Source organism: Lynx canadensis, chromosome C1 (genome assembly GCF_007474595.2).
Source record: "Lynx canadensis isolate LIC74 chromosome C1, mLynCan4.pri.v2, whole genome shotgun sequence".
Classification (NCBI taxonomy): domain Eukaryota; kingdom Metazoa; phylum Chordata; class Mammalia; order Carnivora; family Felidae; genus Lynx; species Lynx canadensis.
The window spans coordinates 162772795-162791816 of record NC_044310.1 but is presented as its reverse complement, the minus strand read 5'-3'; the positions used below and the strand labels follow the sequence as shown (position 1 = coordinate 162791816).

General features: G+C 38.1%; 1 protein-coding gene across 1 annotated transcript in view; it reads left to right on the top strand.

Annotated features, from left to right (window-relative positions):
• Positions 1-19022, top strand: part of CHN1 (chimerin 1) — a 204998-nt gene that overhangs the window by 47916 nt on the left and 138060 nt on the right. The window contains exon 3 of the mRNA XM_030325608.1: positions 2030-2085. Within this exon, the coding sequence (XP_030181468.1) occupies positions 2030-2085 (56 nt within the window). The remainder of the gene's footprint in view (positions 1-2029; positions 2086-19022) is intronic.

Here is a 19022-nt window from a genome sequence, read left to right as displayed (position 1 = left end):
CCGAAATTTGCTGCCTGCAGGGTCAGCTATTCAGATTCTGGTTTTGTCGTCCCAGAACAACAGATAGGTTTATTTAGCAGGTTGCTACTTTGGGCTACTTATAGTAAGCAAAATATGAATATCTCAAGAAATATTGCCATAGAGACTTTTTCCCCACCCCTGCCTGTGCCTTTTTTGTTTATGGGAAGTATAGTTCAAAGAATGTATAAAAATGACTAATGTTCTTCTTAAATATTTTGTCTTGCAATATCATTGGCTAGAAACCTATTTAAAATTCTTGTCTGCATTTTTCTGGTTTTCAGTTTACCTTTGTTCTCTTTGTTCTGACTTGTACCTTGCACATTTTTTATGTAAGAGCATCTATGAAGCCTCACACTGTTATGGAATCATGGTGGTGATTTTTTTTCCTCTGAAGAATATTGATCACTAAATGTAGTATAGGCAGTTTGTATTTCTGTATCTCTAAATGTCTCCTAGTAGCCATCATTTTTAAAAAATGGCATATTTCTTTTTTTTTTTAATTTTTGGAGACAATTCTACTGAGTTTTAGTTTTTTGTTTTTTTTTAGTAACCTCAATGCCTGAGCTCCCCCCAGCATAATTCTAAAACTTTACAAATATGAACCAATAGGAAAATAGAATAGCAAGAAGTCTAAGTTGAGGATTTTTATTATTTATTAAAAAATTTTTTTAATGTTTGTTTATTTTTGAGAGAGAACAAAGAGTGTAGTGGGGGAGGGGCAGAGAGAGAGGGAGGCAAAGAATACGAAGCAGGCTCCAGGCTCTGAGCGGTCAGCACAGAGCCCGACATGAGGCTCGAACTCAAAAGCTGTGAGATCATGACCTGAGCCAAAGTTGGACGCTTAACCAACTGAGCCACCCAAGCACGCTTAAATTCAATAATATGCAATTATATATGTAGAAAGAGAAGAAAAATTCCTCCCAGAGATAAACTTAGATATACATAAACATACTTTCTCTGATGACCGCCGTGTTCTATTCATTCTTTCTTCATTACAAATCAACCTGAAGTGAGGCTAGAATGTCGTGGTATTGGTGTAATTTTCACTGATTCATTTTCAGATACTCTGAAAATTATCCTTTCCTTGGCAAATTATTTCAGTATCTGAATTCCTTCTTTGCTGCATTTACTCTATTTGAAGAAGTGGTGGTAACTTTGGCTCAGAAATTTTGTTTTTAGGGGAGATTATCTTTGAAGATAGATGTTTGCAATATAAATAGGGGAGAAAAACACATCTGTCACTTCTACCATAATCCTAATTTAGTTTCAAGTTTGACATGTAATAATGTGCTTTAAAAATCGATAACCATTGGGGTGCCTGGTGGCTCAGTCAGTTAAGTGTCCAACTTCGGCTCAGGTCATGATCTCTGGTCTGTGAGTTCGAGCCCCCCGTCGGGCTCTGTGCTGACAGTTCAGAGCCTGGAGCTGCTTCGGATTTCTGTGTCTCCTTTCTCTGCCCCTCCTCTGCTCATGCTCTGGTCTCTCTCTGTCTCAAAAATAAATAAACATTAAAAAAATTAAAAAATATACCACATATATAACCGTTATTGCTTGTATTAGAGACGTGCCTTATGCAATACAACCACCAAGAATTCAGGAAAATAAAGGGCCAGATTTTGGAGAACACAGCCAATACCCAGTACTAATTTGTTACAAGGTAAAAAGACATTTGTGTGGATTATGATTTTTCTATTTATGCTTGCCTTTGGGCTTTCACTAAGTTTAGTTTGTTTTATTTTCTTCGTGTTGCTCTTAACAGATTTTAATTTAATAACAAATAGAACTGTACCACAGTTTTCTGTAAAAAGCAGCCAGTTTGTGATTCCTAATATATTTATGCTTTCTACAGAAGGGCAATTTAGAATTGTTTGTAATAGCAGAATATTAGAAAAAACCTAAGTGTCTGCCATAGGAGAGACATAGGTTAACTGAACAACCTATAACACCAAAAAGAACGAGGAAGATATCTGTGAGCTGATGTGGAATGATTTACTTTCTGTCTTTACAGTATATCAGCTGCAGCAGGAAGCCCCTCATCCTCGAAGAATTACCTGTACTAATGAGGTGGGTGTGATGCGACTGTTATAAGAACGTGTCTCTCAAGTGATGAATCACTGTCTTCTACTCCTGAAACCAATATTCCACTCTATATTAACTAACTAGAATTTAAATTAAAATCTGAAAAAAACACAACCACCACAAACCAACAAAAAACCGAAATGTCTGTCGGTCATCTGTTTACCAAACTTTGACCTTCCTCCCGTGGCATGGTTATTTGTGGGATTGGCCAGTTATGTTAGTTAGCTTCATAAAGTTGTACTTGAATGCATCTTTCTTAACGTTCTCCTCAGTTGCACTAACCGTCACTTTTTAATGGACTATTTGGAGTATAGAATGTGACAGTGTAGTTTTAAGTGATGTTAGTATTCTTCTCGGTTAAGTCACACATTCTTCAATAAAGTTTGAAGGCATTATTGAAGTAACTTTTCCATTAAAAGAAAGATTTATATTGTGGTTTTGAAAATGAGCAGAAGACATGAACGGTACTTATCACCGTATTTTCAGTACTGAAAAGATGTTCAGCTTCACAAACAATAAGAGAAATGCAAATTAAAATACACAGAGAGACCATTTCCACCTTTTTAGATTGGCAAAAGTTCAAAAGATTAGACTATGCTTAGTTGGTAAGTCTGTGAAGAAACAAACACTCTCATATATTGCTGATGGGAATGTGAAGTGTTATATTTTATGAGAATTTTGTGATATCTGACAAATCGATAACCTGCATTTACCTACCAGTCCAATTTCTAGTGATTTACCCTGATGAATTACCTGTACAAGTATGGACTTATATACGCCCAAAGTTTTTTATTAGAGGATTATTTGTAATAGCAGAATATTAGGGAAAAAACCTAAATATCAGTCCATAGGGGACCGATTGAATAAACTGTGATATTAAAAGGAATAAGGAAGTTTCTGTGAGCCGATACGGAATGATTCCAGGTAGAAAGTGTATACGCAGACATACCTTGGAGATATTGTAGATTTGGCTAGACCCACTGCAATAAAGCCAATATTGCAATAAAGAGAGTCAAATGATTTTTTTTTGTTTTTCATACATATAAAAGTTATGTTTACACTATACTATAGTCTTTTAAGCATGCAATAGCATTATGTCTAAAAACACAATTTACACACATGAATTTAAAAATACTTCATTGCTAAAAATGCTGTCATGTAAGCTTTCAGTGAGTTGTAATCTTTTTGCTGGTGGAGGTTCATGCCTCAATACTGATGGCTGCTGTTGATCAGTTGTGGCTGGTGAAGGCTGGGGTGGCTGTGACAGTTTCTTAAAATAAGACAACAATGAAATTTGCCACATTGATGAACTCTTCCTTTCACGTACGGTTTGTAGCATGTAATGCTGTTGAGGAGCATTTGAAAGAAGCAGAACTTCTTTGAAAATCAAGAGTCAATCCTCTCAAACCCTGCTGCCACTTTGTCAACTAAGTTTAGGTCATATTCTAAATCCTTGTCGTTTCAACAGTGTTCATGCCATTTTTATCGGGAGTAGATTCCATCGCAGGAAACCGCTTTCTTTCCTCATGTACAAGAAGCAACTCCCCTGTCTTATCATGAGATTTCAGCAATTTGGTCATATCTTTAGGCTCTACTTCTAATTCTAGTTCTTCAGCTGTGTCCACCACATCTATGGTTGCTTTCTCCACTGAAGTCTTGAACCCCTCAAAGTCACCCATGAAAGTTGGAATCAACTTCTTCCAAATTCCTGTTAATGTTGGTATTTTGACCTTCTCCCATGAATCATGAGTGTTCTTTGTGACATGTAGAATGGTGAATCCTTTCCTGACGGTTTTCAGTTTACTTTACCCAGATCTATAGAGGAATCACTATCTATGGTAGCTATAGCCTTATGAAATGTATTTCTTAAGTAATAAGGCTTGAAAATCAAAATTACTCCTTGACCCATGGGTTACAGAATGGATATTGTGTTAGCAGGCATGAAAACATCATAATCTTATTGTACATCTCCATCAGAGCTCTTGGGTGACCAAGTACATGATCACTGAGCAGTAATATTTTGAAAGGAATCTTTTTTTCTGGGCAGTAGGTCTCAACAGTGGGCTTAAAATAATCAGTAAATCAGATGTGCTGTCATCCAGACTTTATTGTTCCATTTATAGAGCGTAGGCAGAGTAGAATGAGCAGAATTCTTAAGGGCCCTAGGATTTTCAGAATGGTCAGTGAGCATTGGCTTCAACGTAAAGTCCCCACCTGCATTAGCCCCTAACAAGAGTCAGCTTGATTTTTGAATCTTTGAAACCAGGCAATGACTTCTCCTCTCTCAAAGTTCTAGATGACGTCTTCTTCTAATACAAGGCTGTTTCATCTTTACTGAAAATCTGTTGTTTAGTGTAGCCACCTTCATTCATTAGCTCTATCTTCTGGATAACTTGCTACAGCTTCCACGTCAGCACTCACTGCTTCACCTTGTACTTTTATCTTACAGAGACGGCGTCTTTCCTTAAAGCTCATGAACCCACCTCTGCCAGCTTCCAACTTTTTTTCCTGCAGCTTCCGCACCTCTCTCAGCCTTTACAGAATTGAAGAAAGTTAGGGCTTTGCTCTGAATTAGGCTTTGACTTAAGAGAATGTGGTAGCTCATTTGATCTTCTATCCAGACCAGAACTTTCTCCATTATTGCTTTCTTATCGTTCATGTGTTCACTGGAGTAGCTCTTTTAATTTCCTTCAAGAACTTTTCTTTTACATTCACAGCTTGGCTAACTGGGATAAGAGGCCTAGCTTTTGGCCTCTCTCAGCTTTGACGTGCCTTTCTCACCTAAGCCTAATTGTTTCTAGCTTTTGATTAAAGTGAGAGATGTGTGACTCTTTCCCTTGAACATTTAGAGGCCACCGTAGGGTTATTCATTGGCCTACTTTCTATCCTGTTGTGTCTCAGGGAATAGACCCATGGAGTAGGAAAGAGATGGGGAATGCCCAGTTGGTGGAGAAGTCAGAACACACAACATGTAGGGATGAAGTTTGCTGTCTTACGTGGGTGAGGTTTGTGGTGTCCCAAAACAATGATGATGCTAACATCAGAGATCCTTGATTACAGATCACCATGACAAACTAATAATAGTGAAAAAGTTGGAAATATGAGAGTTACCAAATTGTGACACAGAGACACAAAGTGAGAAAATGCTGTTGGAAAAATGGCATGAACAGCCTTGTTGGATGCATGGTTCCCACAAACCTTCAACATGTGAAATCCCCAGTGTCTGTCAAGTGCACAATAAAATGAGGTGTGCCTGTATGGTAATTATGGTCCCTTTTTAGTAGTAAAAAAGGGAAAAATAGGAAAAAAGTTAAGCGTTTTGTGCAAAAGAGAAACACGGGAAGGATTAACCCGAGACCGGTGAAATAGTTATCTGTAGGAGTGGGGCAGGGGTGGGGCTGCGGGGGGCAGAGTGGGGAGGATAAGGATGGAAGTCAGACCTCTCTGATGATGTTTTTATATAGTTGCAACTTTTGAACTATGCAAATATTTCACATATTCAAACAACAGAATTAAGTAAAAAATGATTTAAAAAGCAAACCCTAAAATTGAATACAAATAGAAACAAATGAACCTAACAAATTCATAGCATCCTCACCCCAAAATTAATTTACATAGCTTATAAATTATTCTGACCATACAAACTTAGAGGGAAATGTACTAAGAATCATAACCTGCAAAGAGATCTTTATACTTAGAAATTTGTTGTTGTCAGTAGCACTTTGTGTGGTAATTCTGAAATTATTTTGTGTGTAAGACAGGATAGAAAAAATGAGTAACTATATTAGATTTTGGGGAGCCAGTGTTCGTGGGAGATATAAATATGGAGCTTTGAATTCGAGTTGGAGGCATAAATGTGAATTCACAGATTTTTAAAAGTATATTTTCTATCGCAGTCCGTGGAAAGGGCTTAGAAGCAGTGATGCCCTCGTAAGAGTAAACATACTCAGTGCCCAAATTTGGTTTCCAAATACTATCTCCTACTGAAAGGAGCCAGTGTTCCTTACAAGAATTCCTGATTCCAGAACATGGGGCAATGACTGCTTAGAACCTTTTATATCGGAAAGCAAGAAGAACTCAAACGGATGGGGACATGTCAAAAGACCCTAGGAGCCCACTTGAAGGGTTATCACAGATAACACAGAAAAGATAATCTGTTGGTCCATAATGATGCTTACCAAAAAAAACTACCCCAATACAAAGAAGAAAAAAAAAAACAACAACAGAGGGACGGAATATAAAGTCCTTTACAGCAGAAACATAGCTAAACATGTAGAAGGAGTGATAATGATTGTGCTGATAATTGAGTCAAGCAAGGATCATCACTGGACATTAAAACCATTGAGTAAAAAGACTGTAGGTGAAGAGAACGTTTACATGGTTTTAAGGCATCACCCTACTAATTATGCATTGCAAGGAGAAAGATATATTTTTATAGTGGAGGGATCTGGCATGCTCACCCTTATCTACATGATCAACTTTAGCATTACCTGTATTGGGACAAACTGACGTGTCTCTGGATGTGATGTAATGAGGCATACACAATACCATCTAGATAGTACTTACGCCAAAAATGTTTCACTTAAATCTGTTCGTGAAGTATGAATCAGATCCAAAATGTGTACATTCTATAAGACATCGGTCCTGCAAATGTCCTTTTCATAAAAGAAATAACAGTGGTGGGAACATTCTAAAATGAAGGAGACTAAAGAGATATGACCACCGTATGCAGTATGCCTACCTTGAGAGGGTCGTAGAGACAGAGAGCTCTCTCTCTATTTAAGGCTGCACATTTTGGGTATAATTAGAGAAATTTGAATATGAACTATATATTAGGTAATAGGGAATCCTAATAACTTTCTTAGATGATATACTATTAAAAAGAATTGCTTCTCCATTTTTTAAAAACATGTGAAATGGATTCTGTTATTGTGAAAACTGGCTAAACATTGAACAGCCCTGAAAGCGTATAGTCATAAAATTAATTTATCAAATTAGTCAGGGATTTCATGAGATTATCTTTTAAGTGTCCTGCTGCAATTTAAGTATTTGTAGGCGTCCAGTCTGCACGTCTGTGTGTATGGGGTAGCGCTTGATGATTGCATTTTATTGCTACTGTGCCATGATCAAGCATGACGAAATAATTTTGTATGTAGTGAACATTTTTTTATAAATGCTATCTAGTAAAATGTTTCATTCTGTTATACTCTGGTGAGACACAACTTTTTAAACTTTTAAGAGAAAGGAAGATATTGGCAGTAGTTCTGTGCAAAGTCTGGAAGTGTTATTAACGCAGTTATCTTTATTGAGAAATATCTGTACTTTGCCTTTCTCAGAATTTGAGGCCACCTAAATGAAGACATAAGAAAAGGAATTCAGAAAGAAAAGTTGAGGAAAATAAAAAACACATATATGCCGGTTGATTGCAGTGCTGATTAAGGATCAATAAAATTGTGTGAAAAGGGAATCACAGTAATAAAGTACGCAATTCTTAAGGATCAGAAAGGCTAATAAGATACAGTTTTTACCTGAACTAAATTCTTTAAAAAAATTATGTAGCTTACTAAATGAAATACATTTGTTGATGTTACTTACATTGAGCAGCTACAGTCTTACAGCAAAAGTAGGTATGATCGGTTCTTGTAGCAGTTGGCATAACATTAAGGAGCAACAAATTACTGAAGCTAATTGTTAAAGGGCTAAACTGTAGCCTTCTGTTGATCCACCTTGATACAAAGAGACGACATAGAATGCTAGGAGATTGGATGGCTCTTAGAGTCTCTGAAAATAATTTCTCTTGATTTAGTTTTGTGACGTAGTTGACAAAATACTGCCATGCCCTGAAAAACAAGAGAGTCATATTCTATACTGTTGGTTAAAGGAAGGCATATAAGTACCGGAAAACAAGGGATACAATTGAGATTTTCTTACTTAAATTTTCCCGTTTTCTTTTAAAGATGAATTTCTTTCTTTTTTAAAAAATGTTTTATTTATTTATTTTGAGAGAGAGTGTGTGTGAGCAGGGGAGGGGCAGAGAGAGAGGGAGAAAGAGAATCCCAAGCAGGCTCCACACTGTTAGCCCACACAGAGCCTGACATGTCGGACCTGAACTCATGAACTGTGAGATCATGACCTGAGCTGAAATCAAGAGTCAGATGCTTCACCAACTGAGCCACTCAGGTGACCCTAAATTTTCTTATTTAAATTGTTTTCAGTCTGCTTAGGTTTCTTTCACAAGAAGTTAGTAATCATGTTCTAAGGGCAAATTGGTGAGCAAGGGGGGGCATCTGGGTTGCTCAGTCGGTCCGGTGTCCTACTTCGGCTCAGGTCATTATCTCACAGTTTGTGAGTTTGAGCCCCACTTTGGGCTCTGTGCTGACAGCTCGGAGCCTAGAGCCTGCTTCTGATCCTTTGTCTCCCTCTCTCTCTAACCCTCTCCCGCTCATGCTCTGTCTCTTTCGAAAACAAATACACTTTAAAAATTTTTTTAAAAATTGGTGGGCAAGGAATGCTGCTTTGTGTGCAAAAGGATTTACTGTGGACTGGCCCTTCTATCAGACTGTAACCACCCTCACACATTGTTCAAAACTGATAACCTGTTAGCTACTCAACTTTGCTTAATAAAGGGTAGTTATGCATGCATAAAATATGCATATTTAATTAGCAAGTCAGTAGTGATATTTCTGTATGTGACCAATTTCTGTAATAACAACATCTTTCTGTTTTCACCAAGTGATAACGGACAATTAATAAATAGTGGGAAATGGTCTCATTTTAAAGACATGACATTCCCACTCAATATTGCTGTAATGTTAAATTTATAAACATAGATATCAAGAGTATGTCACTAACGCTAATAGCCTACTTTGAGCAATAGTCAATCTCATTAAATTCCTGCAAAACAGTCAAATAACTTAGATATCTATTTGAAATGAAAGTAAAGCGTTCATCAGTGAGATGGAGCTAATGTAAAAATACTTCTTGGATAAAGAAAGTTTCAGTCTTAGTCTTGATTAAATGATAAATAGTGTGGGAGAATTAAAGGTCCTTGGGAGTGATGAGCACTAAAGATAAAAATGTACTGAGTAACCAGTTGATGTTCAACCTCAAATATTTAACTGGGGAATTGGATTTGGGACATTAAGCACTAAGAGGCCACTGTGTTTTTAAGGGGGAAAAGGAAACAGGATTTAATTACCACCGGAATGGGGAGAGAAAAAGAGAAAAGTTAATGCGGTAGATAAACTGATGGTTCTTTTAAATAAAGGTTATTAGATTCTATGGGCACTAATTGTAACTATAAAAATGGTCCAATGACATTGTCTTTAAGGAAATGTCTGCAGTCATAAGAGAGGGAGAACTGACCCTGTTCATGTGTACGTGAACATTTCCCTTCCCTTTTCTTCTAACCGTAGCATTGTATTGCAGATTATCAATTCAGAGGCTGGGGAATTAGGCACACCCAAGGGAGTATGCATTTAGTTGCCAGCCATGTTTTGTGACCTTCTCTTGTGGTCTAAGCCCTTACCCGGTGATGAGCTCCATATTCTGCACTTTCTCAGCTGAATTGCTATTAGCATTCATCAGATTAAGACACATAACACTGTATTTTAAAACCTGAATTCTACTGTTCAAACAAATCATAAATTATTGAAGACAGAACTTGTAAAACACGGTATATCTGGTAGTAAGAAATAACATAATTTAACAAAATAAAATTGTAATGCTTTTTTTCTAATTTCAGAAGATCTTTCCAGTTGCCATTATGAGTGTTAAAATACAGAACATTTTAAAAAATATTTATTTTTGAGAGAGAGAGAGAGAGAGAGAGAGAGAACATAAGTAGGAAGAGGCAGAGAGGGAGAGAGAATCCCTAGCAGTCTCCTTGCTGTCAGCACAGAGCCCAATGCAGTGCTTGAACTCACGAACAGTGAAATCATGACCTGAGCTGAAATCACGAGTCAGGCTCTTGACCGACTGAGTCACCCCAGTGCCCTGAAATATAGAACGTTTTTTATTAAAGGCTATTTGTTAGGAGAAAAATTTTGAAATTTAAATATAAATAGTTCTTTTTGAAGGAAAGATGTCCAGGTCCACAACTAAGTATTTTAGGCATGCCTTAGAGACTAAGCAAATACTTAAAAGCCTGAAAATGATTCTTAATAATATTGTTAGAGTGCAGTTTTATCTTATAGTGGAGTGAATTCAGAATTTAGCACGTGAAGTGAAAGTCTTACATAATCAGAATTTCCCCTAGAAATCGCTTATCACCTGTAAAGTGTATATGTTTGTGTATGCAGCTCTGGGTCGATGTAGAAATGTATAAATATATGCAATGAAATACAGCTTATAATAAATATATCACATATATACTTATGAGATTTTCAGTTATGTAAAGTGATTTTGTTATTTTTTAAATTTTTTTTAATGTTTATTCTTTTTTTTTCAACGTTTTTTTTTTTTTTTTTTTTTTTTTTTTTTGGGACAGAGAGAGACAGAGCATGAACGGGGAGGGGCAGAGAGAGAGGGAGACACAGAATCGGAACAGGCTCCAGGCTCTGAGCCATCAGCCCAGAGCCTGACGCGGGGCTCGAACTCACGGACCGCGAGATCATGACCTGGCTGAAGTCGGACGCTTAGCCGACTGCGCCACCCAGGCGCCCCTAATGTTTATTTATTCTTGAGACAGAGAGAGACAGAGCATGAATGGGGAAGGGTCAGAGAGAGAGGGAGACACAGAATCCGAAGCAGGCTCCAGCCTCTGAGCTGTCAGCACAGAGCCCGACGTGGGGCTTGAACTCACGGACAGCGAGATCATGACCTGAGCTGAAGTCAGACGCTCAACCAACTGAGCCACCCAGGCGCCCCTGATTTTGTTATTTTTTAAAAAATGTTTATTTTTGAGGGGGAGAGAGAGGAGAGTGAGCGAGCAGGGGGGGGCAGAAAGAGAGGGAGAGAGGGGATCTGAAGTCAGACACTTAACTGACCGAGTCACCCAGACACCCTGATTTTGTTATTTTATGTCAAGCACCTGGTTGAATTCAAGTAAATGTGTGTGGGGGGGGGGTGGGGAGAGAGAGAGAGAGAGACAGAGAGACAGATACAGGTATAAATTATACAGGTACACAATATGTATATTTGAGTAGAGATATCAAAGAACTTCCATATCTTTAGTTGATTTGTACTAATGTGATATAAATCAAACTAGTTTGGCATTTGAGCATCCTTAAACACAAAGTCTTAAAATGGATACACTTTTTATTTTTTCTGGCAGCCAAGAGTGGGAATGTAGTTACGACTTTTAAGTGCACAAAACCAAATCTCTGCTCTTTGTGACACAATTTGGAGCTGGTGTTGCAGGGAGCTGGATAGCATTTCTGAGGAAGCTGCTTCTTATTATAACAACCAGTTGTGTTTTCTAGGGTAATGGGTAAGGCAGGCTAAGGCTGGACAGAATGCATCAAACTCAAGTTCAGTGCTGTTAGTGTAATGAGAAATACAGAGAAAGTTACACATTTCGCGTTGTATTCTAATTCTCGTCACAGTACCGGTTAGATATATATTTGATACACATTTTGCCAGCACATGTTTTAAAAAGTCTCTCTTCAAATCTGGTTACAGAAGTATGAAATTGACGGTAATCATTTCTCTACTTACTGTCTCACCCCGGCAGATTATATTCAGCACCTGGCTATGATGACTTCTGCGTAATAAAGGCTCATAAATGTTTGTTGGATGAATGATATGTTGCATACCTTATTTTGCAACATAATGCTCTTGTTATATGGTTTGCAAAAATACGTATATTAATGCCTATAGCTCTTAGAGAGGCTCCAGTTCTTTTTGTGGCCTGTGTGTATTTATTCATTGAATCAGTATTCTCTGAGGGGCTTCTGTCTGCTAAGTCTTCAAGATTCAAGTCAAATAAAGCAAGTCCCCTCTCCTCAAGGAGCTTCCTGTCTAGCTAGAGGATGGAGCAATGAATCCAGCATTACGGCAGATCTGGTGGCAGTTGCCTGGTTACGCGTGTGCAGTTCCTGTGGGCAAGTGCAGAGTTCTTGTGGGAGTGTGGCAGATGCGACCGCAGAGCTAAGCAAGCATCGCTAATAAAAACTTCCGTGTTCTAAGCATAGACCTTGGGAGTTTATCCTGATAGCTGTGGAGAGTGAAAGTGTGTTCATGCGATTGGACTTAGACATAGAAAGCACATTCTGTCTGCAGTGTGGAAGATGGACTGGAAAGGAAAATGGACATTTTAGAGACAAAAAGACTGGTTTAGGAGGGGTTACAATAATCCTAGGGGAAAGTGATGAAGGCACATAATACGACACTGTTCCTGAAAATAACCAAGAGGGGCGGGAATGGGAATAGGTGAAGCGGTAGAATTCACAGGACTCTGGTGAGTAGAGAGTCATGGAGCTGAATGAGAGAGAAGTCTAGGTAGATGATGGCGAGCCAGTCTGCTTCCCTCTCGCAATCTTCTCTAATGTCATACTTGCTTGGCAAAACCACAACCCTGTTTAAAATCTACATCTGCCTACTCCTCATGTACTTCCAAGAAACTGTATGTGGCTGGAGGAAAACGAAGTGCTGAATAGGCTTCACAAGAAATTTATGAACCTCAAGTTGATACTTCCTGCTCACTGGTAATCATACCATGCTTTCCCCTCAAACCTTCAATACCTTCTTCCTCCCCTAATTCCCAGCTCATAATTTTATATCCTACTTTATTCCTGATGGAAGCAATCAGAGGAGGATTTCCACAAACTTTCAGTGCCACATCTACCCAGCCGTCAGGGTTTGGGTCCACGTGCTCTGCATTCTTGCCTGTTGTCCTAAATCATGGTAAGCTGTCCACTACACTCGATTCCATTTCCTTTCATCTCCTTGAGGACTCAATCCTAGCAATCTCCCCTCTCTTATCATCAGCAGTGTTTTGCTTTTTACATCAGCCCACAAACATCCTGTTATTTCTCCCATCTTAAAGAATTGTCTTGACCCTACTTTTTCCACCTGCCCTGCCCAATTTCTTTGTTCCCCTTTGTAGAAAACACTTGAAACTGTTACCTATACTTGCTGCTTCCAATCCTGCTCCTCCTATTTTCTCTTAAACCCACTTCAGTCAGGCTGTTAACCCACTACCGCTCCAGTAGAACTGCGTAAGGCAAGGTCACCAATGAGTTCCAATTTGCTCGATCTAATGGCCAGTTCTGCTTGTCCAGTCAGCAGCACGTGGTACAGATGATGACTCTCCATACCCTCTCCTCACTTCATTTCCAGGACAACAGCCTTTTGGTTTTTCTCCTGCCCTCACAGTCACCTTTGCTGGTTTGTCTTCTCCCTGGCTTCAGTGTTCAGGTGTTCTAGGGCTCAATCCTTGATCTTCATTTCTTCTCTGCCTCTATTTATTCCCTGGTGAGGTTGCTGTTTCAGGTTTTAATAAAACTTACATTTCCCAGTCCAGTCTTCTTTCCCCAAATTCCAGACCATGTAATCAATTGCTTCTTCTATATCCTCCCTTGATGTCATCTCAAATATAACACATCCAAAACAGAACTGAACTTTACCCTCCTCCCCAAACCTGCTTTACCAAACAAAGCTTCCCACGTGTCGGTTAATGGCTGTTCCTTCCAGTTGATTAGATCAAAAACCATGCAGCATCCTTGAGGTTTTTTTCTTCTTCTTTCTTTCTTTTTTTTTTTTCCCCCCTCTCACCAACCCATGATTAATCAGGAAACCATACTGGGTCTATTTTCAGAATATGTGCACGATACGTCAAGATCCTACCCCTTGCTTCCACGGCTGCCATTTGGGTATGAACTGTGAGAACTGCTAGACACCCACCTAAATTCATTCTTCCTTTCTTTAGAAAGCTGGTTGGGCTAAATCTCTCCATCTTCATCTATATGACAGTTCTCTTGTGGAATAGAAGTGAACTTGAATGCCGGACCCGTTAAACCTTCCCATCTAAGTTCCTCTGTGCTACGTTCCTTTCTGCTTGGATTCAGATAAAAACAGGGGATCTCGAAAAGATGGTGGCAAAGCTAAAAGATGGAAGCTGCTTGGATTTGGTCTTCCTGACCTGAATGCTAATCCATTAGAGATGTTATACAAGCAAGAAATAAACTTCTGTTGTGTCTAGTTGGTATATATTTAAGCCAATTTGTCATCGTAAATTATTCTGCCCCAACATACAGTAATCTCTCAGTTGTGTAACTGAAATAGTCCTTAACTGATCTTTCCCCTCGTAGTCTGCTCTCATCACAGAAGTTTCCTTTTAGAACTTCAGTCAGATCTCGTCACTTTTCTACTCAGAACCGTGCAGTGGCTCCCCATTTCACCCAGAGTAAAAGCCAAGTCCTTACAAGGGCTTCTGAAGCCCTATATAATCTCCCCATCCACTTTGTTCTTTTTGTGCTTATCTCCTACTGTTTCCCTGTCTCTTCTCTACCCCATCCTGCTTCAACCAGACCAGCCTTCTTGTTTTTCACATACTCCAACTGTGCTCCTCTCTCCAAGCCCTGGCACCAACTCCTTTTTCTGGAATGTTCTTCTCTCTAATATTTCTCCTCATAGTAGTCTTTAAGTCTTCTCAAGTCTTCCCTTGTCAGTAAGGCCCATCCTAGCCACTGTATTTAAAATTCTACTTTGTCAACCCCCCAGCATTTATAGTTCTTACTTATTCTACGTTGTTTTTATAACACTTTTCATTTTGTAACATACTGTGTAGTTTACTTATTTATTATCTTTATTGTTTATTGCGATATCCTTTTCCTTGAATATAAGCTCCGTGAGGGTAGGATCTTGGTCTGTGTTGTTCAACAGTATGTCCCAGGTGCTTTGAACAGTGCTTGACACATAAGTAGGTGCTTAATGAAGACATTGGTTATGTGAATGAATTGGGGGTATAAAGCATTTGTTTTATGTTTACTCTGTTTTAGAGGACTTATTTTGCTGGGTGGGAGCACAAGAGTTTGTTTCAGGAGTGGGAAGAAAGCACCTGAATTGCAATTGTAGCTTCACAACTGATTGCTGCTATATGCTGACAGGCTATATATAGCTTTAGAACTTCGGGTTCTAAAAATAAAGGTTATCATGCTCATAGATCTCTTGGGTGTTGTGACCATTCGTTATTTAACACTTAAAGTATGCGGCTGGAAAGTATTGTTTTATGAATGCTGACTAGTCCTGTTTGTTGAATTAGTAAAACCAACTATTTATTTTAAAATCAGCCTGTCACTCAGAAGCCTGTTTTCACCTTATTTTACTTTTGAAAGGGCCCCTTTTTGGTGTCATTTTTTGCTCTTGTTTAAAATTCAGTGTTCGTAAGCAATTGGGTAGTAAGATATGCTTTGATGTCACAATCTGCGATGCCCTAATGTAGAAGTATATTTATAAAATTGGAGATCACAACTACAATTCCAAAAAGAGCTCCTTTACCACATTAACTGTTACATAAACAGATTGGTGGTTTCTACCTCTCTATTCCCAAAACCTACAAGTTGCTTTAATCTAAGGTGGGAAAGTAGTGAACAAAGAATCTTGTGTTTTTAAATTATCTGTTATCCTTTTTTAGTTCAGTCTATTAATAAAAGAAGAAACTAATATCAGGAAGCTGAATAACTGGTGTTTAGCAAGTCACTGAGTAGTAATTACAGAGCTTTAAAAAAACCCCTGTAAATACGTTTTCTTCATCGAATTTGTGAAATCTGACAGTAAATAGAGAAATAACCTATTGGCATGCTGAAGGTTAGTGGTTTTCTTGGCTAAGTCTAAAATACAATGAAAAGGAAGCTGCGTTCTTAGCACTTTTCACTTTGATCTAAATATCATCAAGAATGCTGCAGAATTGAGGAGGGCGGCAGGTACCTAGAAGTTTATCTTACTGTTAATGGAGGATAAAAAATTAAACAGTCTTTGTAAGTTCTATAACATTTCTGATCTCTTTTTTCTCACTTCTTCCCTAGAAGTCATTTCCAGCCATGTAGTTATTTGATGTGTACTTACTCCTCCACTATGCTGGCACTGTTTTGCTTTTTTTTTTTTTTTAAGTTGTTGTAAGTTTAAATTATTATGGCTTGTTGAAGCTTAACTATTACCCATGTTGATATTTTCTGTGGTATAAAGTGCAGTCAAAAAAACCTAGTAATTTAGAAAACGTAGTGAAAAAAATTTGTACTTCAGTGGAAAACTGTGCATTGTTTACATGTAGCACATCATTCCGGGTTATCCAGTTCCAGTCTTGTATGTATGTATGTATGTGTGTATATATTTGTTTATTTATTTGGGGGGGAGGGGGGGAGAGAGAGAGAGAGAGAGAGAGAGAGAGAGAGAGAGAGAGTAAGTGTGGGGGGGGAAAGAAGGACAAACAGAATCTGAAGCAGGCTCCAGGCTCTGAGCCATCAGCACAGAGCCTGATGTGGGACTCGAACCCATGAACTGCGAGATCATGACCTGAGACAAAGTTGGATGCTTAACTCACCGAGCCACCCAGGCGCCCTCCATTTCTAGTCTTTGATTGTCCTTGAGCGGTTGTAAGATTCCTCCTCCTGTTCTTCCTCTCACTTCCTTCTCGCTTTCCTCCTGCCTGACTAATACAGGAAACTAAAATAGATCCAAAGTTAGAGTACTGAGTGACTTACTAATTCAGAATCTACCATTGTAGGAAGCAAATACCAAATGTGTATTTTTCTCCCTTTTCCCCTCTTCTATGTCTCTAAACAACTGAGCCACTTTGAAAAACAATGCAAAACAAAATCTTGACACTTGTGAACATTTGTACTTTGTGTGTAGACTTTATATATATACTCTAGACTGCTGCCTGAAAAAAATAGTAAATATTTGGCCAGGGTTCTGTTATTTCTTACAATTTCATATATGTATACCCTAACTTTTACAAGCATCGTATAGACTTCCAGACTAGGTTTAAAGTACCTGCCTCCAAGTACTATTTTTACAGTGGGAACAAGAAAGAGATAATGATTTTCTGTAACTTCTAACCAGGTCAATACCACTGTTAGAAAAGAGCAGCATTAAACATTTTGGGAATTTTCTGAATTTTCTGCTTCACTGTTCTCGTGACATTGCCTTCAGAATTACATGTTCTTTAAATTTGAATTTAAATTAGAAAAATTTGTGGGTGGGGGAACAACTGTTCTGATTTATAGTCATGGGATAAAGTTGCCTTAGTGAAAAAAAACTAATCTGAAAGGTCAGTCTATAACGTTGTAGGGGAGGAGGGGGGGGAATTAACATTTATAATGCTTTTAGTGTTTATTTCTACAGTTTCCAGATTTCCTTTGGAGAGCAAGAAACATATATTAAACAAGCTCTTCTTGTTTTTGTGGAAAATAAGATAAGAAATAAGACTTCTTTAATTTGAAAGAGTGTGATTGGTGAATTTGATTAAAATGTTTTACATATGAAGAAAATAGTTCTTGGCTGGCTGGCTCAGTCAGTTGAGCATCCAGATCTTGATTTCAACTCAGGTCATGATCTCAGGGTCATGGGATCAAGCCCTCCATGTGGCTCTGCACTGTGTGTGGAGCCTGCTTAAGATTTTCTCTCCCTCTCCCTCTCTGTCTCTCTCTCTCTCAAATTATATGTATATATACGTATACATATATCTATACGATATATCTGTATGTATAATACGTATAGATATATACGTGTACGTATATATGTATACGTATATATATGTATATATTGTAAAGAAAATATAACACTGTATACTAAAAAATAATCATTAAAAAAAGAAAAAATAGTTCATTAGTTATAAAACTACAGTAAATGTTAATGTAACAAATTCCATTGATATTTCAAATATTGTAAAATGGCGTCTATTTATTGAATTCTTGTACTTTGCACTTTATGTCATATTTAATAATGGTAGATTAACTTAAAACTTTCTTTCTCTGAGGTATGACAGCCAAGCTACAAAGCATTTTATGAACATCTTTTATTTTTAGTTGGAATCTTTTTTGTTCCCCTTGTTTGCCATTTTTCCTACCCATGATATGGTATCATGAAAAAAATGTTAACTAAACAGAAAATTAGAGAAAGCAAAGCAAATAATTCAACATAAGTACTAATTTAAAATCAGGTCTTACTTAGTCATATTGATGTCAGACTGTAAAAGTCCCTCAACTACTATTATGAACTTTATTTTTTTAATTATTTTTTTAGTGGGGCGCCTGGGTGGCTCAGTCAGTTGGGCGTCCGACTTCGGCTCAAGTCATGATCTCACGGTCCGTGAGTTCGAGCCCCGCGTCGGGCTCTGGGCTGATGGCTCAGAGCCTGGAGCCTGCTTCTGATTCTGTGTCTCCCTCTCTCTCTGCCCCTCCCCCCTTCATGCTCTGTCTCTCTCTGTCTCAAAAATAAATAAACGTTAAAAAAAATTTTTTTTAATTATTTTTTTAGAAACTTAGAAGCTTATGCTTATACAAACATTTGTATAAGCATATAAATACATTTCTATTATTGCATATGACATTTAGATTCCCAGTTTGATGTATTTGAAAGTAAATCAGTTGGGATCATTAATAATAATCATTACTTATATTACTAACCCTTTTTTATTTGATTATGTATCAGAGTAATGCTATCCTATGAGTTTGAAGAGACTATTCCAGCTCACCACCTAAGTATTGACATCTTAGACATCAGCAAAAATCTAAATGCTGTTGTAGGGAATGAAAAACTTCTCCTTTATCCTCTTAGGTTCAATGCCTGGGGGCAACAAATCGAACTGACGAAAGAGATTAACAGTAGAAAAGTTCTGGGGTGGCTGGGTGGCTCAGTTAGTTAAACGTCCAGCTCTTGGTTTTGGCTCAGTCAGGTCAGGATCTCAGAGTTCGTGGGATGGAGTTCTGCTTTGGGCACTGTGCTGACAGCCTAGAGCCTGCTTGGGATTCTCTCTTTCT